At 55.5% G+C, this 5,307-nt stretch overlaps 1 protein-coding gene across 1 annotated transcript; it reads left to right on the forward strand.

Annotated features, from left to right (window-relative positions):
* Nucleotides 1–235: 235 nt before the first annotated feature.
* On the forward strand, nt 236–5,056 carry LOC120415244 (uncharacterized). The gene has a single exon (XM_039576708.1). It carries the CDS (start codon nt 236–238, stop codon nt 5,054–5,056), a length of 4,821 nt encoding a protein of 1,606 aa, XP_039432642.1.
* The last annotated feature ends 251 nt before the right edge of the window (nt 5,057–5,307 follow it).

A 5,307-nucleotide genomic window follows, 5' to 3' on the forward strand; every position in this document is an offset into this window, starting at 1 on the left:
CTGATTTTGACAGTTCGTAACGCATTGGCTGCGGCACGCTACACTCTCAAATGAGTCGGCAACAAAGCGCTTTCGATTTTGGAAGCAATTTCTTCCGCTATCGAAAACATTTTTTCCAGAATCGGAAACATTCTCGATGAATTCAAAAACGAGCAATGTTTACGAATTCGTCGCATGGTTTTTTCGGATCCGCCGGTCGGATTTTGTTCCGTGTGGACGCTGCGAGGAGTGGCCAATGTTCATAAGCAGCTACGAGACGTCGAACCTGGCCTGCGGATTTTCGAACGTCGAGAACCTCGCCAGACTGCAGGACAGCATTCGGGAGCCAGCGCTGACCAATGTGCGCAGCCTACTGTTGCTGCCTGAGAAGGTCCCGGCGGCGATCGAAACTCTACGCATGCTGTACGGCCGGCCCGAACAGCTGCTCAACACGCTGTTGATCAAGGTACGGAAGGCCGACTCTCCCAGGTCGGATCGTCTGGAGTCGTTCATTTACTTCGGCGTCGTGGTCCAGCAGCTCGTAGACCACCTCGAGGCCACCCACATGAACGATCACCTGGTCAACCCACTGTTGATCCGAGAGCTGGTGGAGAAACTACCCGCTGGGTCGAAACTCGAATGGATTCGGTTCAAGAAGCTGAAGAAGCACGTCTCGCTCCGAACTTTCGCTGACTTCCTATCGGACATCGTGACCGATGCAAGCGAGGCCACACTGTTCACCGAACCGCAGCTGCAACATCAGCCGCAGGCTCGCAGAGACGCCAAACCAAAAACTGGATCCAGAACGCACGAAAGCTACCTTCACACTCACGCTGCTGCGGAGAATAGCGGAGACACAAACCATGCCGGTGTAAACAACAAAAGACCATGCAGGATTTGTGATCGCACCGACCATCGAGTCCGCAACTGTGAAAAGTTCAAGCAGCTGAAATTGGAGGATCGTTTGGACGCAGTCAAGAAGTGGCAACTCTGCAAGCTGTGCCTGAATGAGCACGGGTCTGCCCGCTGCCGGATGAACTTCAGGTGCAACGTGGGAAACTGCAAGGAGCGGCACAACGCACTTCTGCACAGCGACGTCCCCGCAACGGTCGTCAACTGCAACGCTCACGATGTGCGGGCCAGACAGCCGGTGATCTTCAGGATGATTCCGGTCACGCTGTACAACGGCGGCAGATCGGTCAACATTATCGCGTTTCTGGACGAGGGAGCTTCGTACACGTTGGTGGACGAGTCCATCACGAAGTTGCTGAACGTTCGCGGCGCAGTTCAACCGCTGCGCATTATGTGGACCGCTGGAGTTTCAAGGCTGGAGAAACAATCGGAGAACGTCTGCCTGTCGATCTCTGCCAGAGGGGTGTCGACTCAGTTCCAGATCAAGAACGCCCACACCGTGAACGAGCTGAAGCTTCCGGAACAAACCGTGTGCTTCGCCGACGTCGTCAAGGAGTACAAGCATCTGCACGATCTCCCGGTGGCAGATTACCGCGGCGCGCCGAAGATCTTGATTGGCTTGAAGGATCTGCACCTGTACGCGCCTCTCGAGTCTCGTATCGGCGGCGCTGGAGAACCAATCGCTGTAAAGTCGAAACTTGGATGGACGATCTACGGCCCCCACGAGAACAACGCGCCAGCAGCTGGATTCGTAGGTCATCATGCTAGTCACCAAGTCTCTAACCAAGACCTACATGATCTCCTGAAGAACCAGTACCTCCTCGAGGAAACTGGCATCTCCATGGCGCTGCTGCCGGAGTCGGACGAGGACAAGCGAGCCAGGTCGATTCTGGAGTCAACGACAGTGCGCATCGGGGATCGATACGAGACCGGCCTGTTATGGAAAGCGGACGACACAAGTTTCCCCGACAGCTACGTGATGGCGCTGAAAAGGTTGAAATCCCTGGAAAGAAAGCTGCTGAAGAACGACTCGCTGTACGACAACGTGCGGCGCCAAATCATCGAGTATCAACAGAAGGGCTACGCGCACAAGGCCTCCCAGCAAGAACTGGCTGCGTGCGATCCGCGAAAGGTGTGGTACTTGCCGCTGAACGTGGTGACGCACCCCAAGAAGCCGGAGAAAGTACGCCTCGTGTGGGACGCGGCCGCTACTGTGGCGGGAGTCTCGCTCAACAGCCAACTTGCAACTTGCTCGCCGTGTGCCGCGCAGTTTGTGAAAAACAAGAACGCGGAAGAGTTCTCGAAGCAGTATCCCGCGGCGGCGAAGGCAATCGTGGAGAACCATTATGTCGACGACTACTACGATAGCGCGTCGACGGTCGACGAAGCGATTCAGCGGGCGAAGGAGGTCAGACTCATCCACTCGAAAGCGGGTTTCGAGATCCGCAATTGGGTGGCCAGTTCAAGCGAGGTTGTCAGCGCGCTGGGCGAGAAGGAAGCCGATCAGAAAGTTCACCTCAGCCAAAACAAGACGACGGGTTACGAACGAGTGCTGGGCATTGTGTGGAACACGAGCACCGACGAGTTCTTGTTCTCGGCCGAGATGAGAGAAGATCTGGAGCGGTACTTGAAAGGAGAGCTGCGGCCCACGAAGCGGGTGGTGTCGAGCTGCGTTATGAGTCTGTTCGACCCTCAAGGTTTTCTGATCTCGTTCACGATCTTCGGGCGGATTTTGATCCAGGACTTGTGGCGGGCTGGCTGTGATTGGGACAAGGCGGTCGACGACGAAGCGTGGGAGAAATGGAAGCGCTGGGTGAGTCGCCTGCAAGAAGTTGAAGGCGTTCGAATCCCGCGGTACTACTTCCAGGGCGCGCACGATCTGAACTACGAGACGTTGGAGCTTCATGTGTTCTGCGACGCGAGTCAGTGCGCTTACGGTGCTGTCGCCTTCTTCTGGATTATGTCGTCGATGGGCCCAATCTGCGCGCTCGTGTCCGGGAAGTCAAAGGTGGCACCGCTCAGCATCCCGCGCTTGGAACTGCAGTCAGATGTGGTCGGCTCGAGACTCATGAACTTCGTGCAGGAGAACCACACCCTCAAGATTGCGGAACGGTTCATCTGGTCAGACTCTGAAGTTGCTTTGTCGTGGATCCATTCTGACCAGCGAAAGTATAAGCAATTCGTTGCCTTTCGCGTCGGCGAAATTCTGACGCTGACCAAGCAGAGCGAGTGGCGGAAGGTGCCATCAAAGCTGAATCTGGCAGACATGCTCACCAAGTGGGACAACAAGCACAGTTTCGGGCCGGACGGGCCATGGTCACGAGCGCCGGAATTCATCGAAGAAGCCAAGAGACTGTGGGCCATCTCGAAGCAGCAGGTGCAGCTGGACACGCCCGAGGAGATGCGAGCGAGTGTGCTGTACCACAGCATCATTGTCACCGAGCAAATCATCGATCCTCAAAACTTCTCTCGCTGGACGGTGATGGTAAGATCCGTGGCGTGCCTGGCTCGATTTCGCTCCAATTGTCGCAGAAAAGCAAAGGGTTTGCCGATCGAAGCACTTCCCCTTTCGAAGGCGATGAAGGGGCTCGTGAAAAGGACCGTGCCAGCAGTTCCAGTCCCGCTGAAGCGGGAAGAATACCAGATGGCGGAAACATACTTGTGGAGATGGGCGCAAGCGGACTACTTTCCGGACGAGGTGACGACCCTCCTTAAAAACCTCGAACTCCCCGCGGACAAGAAGCTATCCCTGGAGAAGAGCAGCGTGCTGTACAAGCTGACCCCGTTCCTGGATGAGCAGAAAGTGATGCGAGTTGACGGTCGACTTGAGCGAGCTACCATGGTTCCGTTTGAAGTTCGCTTTCCCGTCATCCTGCCCAAAGGTCATCCCGTGACAACGAAGCTGCTGGAGCACTATCACCAGAAGATGGGCCACGCGTACTTCGAGACGGCAATCAACGAGCTTCGACAGCGTTTCTTCATCCCGAACCTACGAGCCGAGCTGAAGCGGGTGATGACGGCGTGCGTGAAGTGCAAGGTGGAGAAAAGCGTACCGGCGATCCCGAGAATGGCACCACTTCCAGTCCAGCGTGTGACTCCAAATCAGCGGGCGTTCAGTTACACCGGGGTCGACTACTTCGGCCCAGTAGCAGTGACGGTCGGGCGGCGTTCCGAAAAGCGTTGGGTCAGCCTCTTCACGTGTTTGACCACGCGTGCCATCCATCTAGAAGTCGTGCATAGCTTGACCACACAGTCGTGCGTCATGGCTATCAGACGATTCGCTTGCCGGAGGGGAATGCCCATCGAGTTCTTCAGCGACAACGGTACGAACTTCCAGGGCGCGAGTAAGGAGATCGTACGCGTTGACGCGGAATGCAGAGAAGAGTTCACCGACGCCAGAACGAGCTGGAACTTCAACCCACCATCAGCGCCGCACATGGGCGGGGCCTGGGAGAGGCTTGTGAGGTCAGTCAAGGAAGCTCTGAAGGCGTTCGACGACGGGAGAAAGCTGACGGACGAAGTGTTGCTGACCAGTTTGGCGGAAGCGGAGGATCTCATCAACACACGTCCGCTGACGTACTTGTCAACCGAAGCAGGATCAACCGAAGCTCTTACGCCCAACCATTTGTTGCGAGGAGTGACGCCCAACGACGGAGCTCAACGCGCTGAATCGACCAGTCCAGCCGAAGCTCTCCGAGACTGCTACAAGCGGTCGCAACTCCTTGCTGATTGCTTTTGGAAACGCTGGATTGCGGAGTACCTTCCGACCCTGAACCAACGGACGAAGTGGCACGCGGAGGCGGAGCCTATCGCGTGTGGAGATGTCGTCTACGTCGTGGAAGGCGCTAATCGCGGTAACTGGGTCCGGGGCATCGTGAAGGAGGTCTTCAAGGGTGCCGATGGACGCATTCGGCAGGCGTTGGTGAGGACAAGCAGAGGAGAGCTGAAGCGGCCGGTGAGCAAACTGGCGGTGCTAGAAATTCAGGAGCGTAAAACTGGTGCGAAGGAGGCTCCTCCCACCAGAGTTACGGGGCGGGGCAATGTTCGCACCGCTGGGCAGTTGATGAAAAATACTATGCCAGCAAGTGTATCACGCGAGATGAGAGAGAACGCAGAGAAGAACTCGGACGGCCGGAAAGCCGGACCGCGACGAAAACCCATGTAAACCCTAGAAATTGAAAAAGTTGGATCGTCACATTAGCCATTACAAAGTGTAACGTGGTTGCGTAAATTTAGCCGAATTTACCATCATTTCTTTAATTTCCTGGTTCGATCGGTTGATCAGCTTAACCAGATTTGTAAGTTGTTTTGCTATTGGCTCTTTAGGGCGTTGAATTTACTTATTTTGTATTCTTAATTATAAATTAATACAGCACCGCGTGTGGGAGTAAAAAGCCACGAAAGAGGGCATAATTT

The sequence above is a fragment of the Culex pipiens genome, chromosome 2, assembly GCF_016801865.2.
Source record: "Culex pipiens pallens isolate TS chromosome 2, TS_CPP_V2, whole genome shotgun sequence".
Classification (NCBI taxonomy): Eukaryota; Metazoa; Arthropoda; class Insecta; order Diptera; family Culicidae; genus Culex; species Culex pipiens.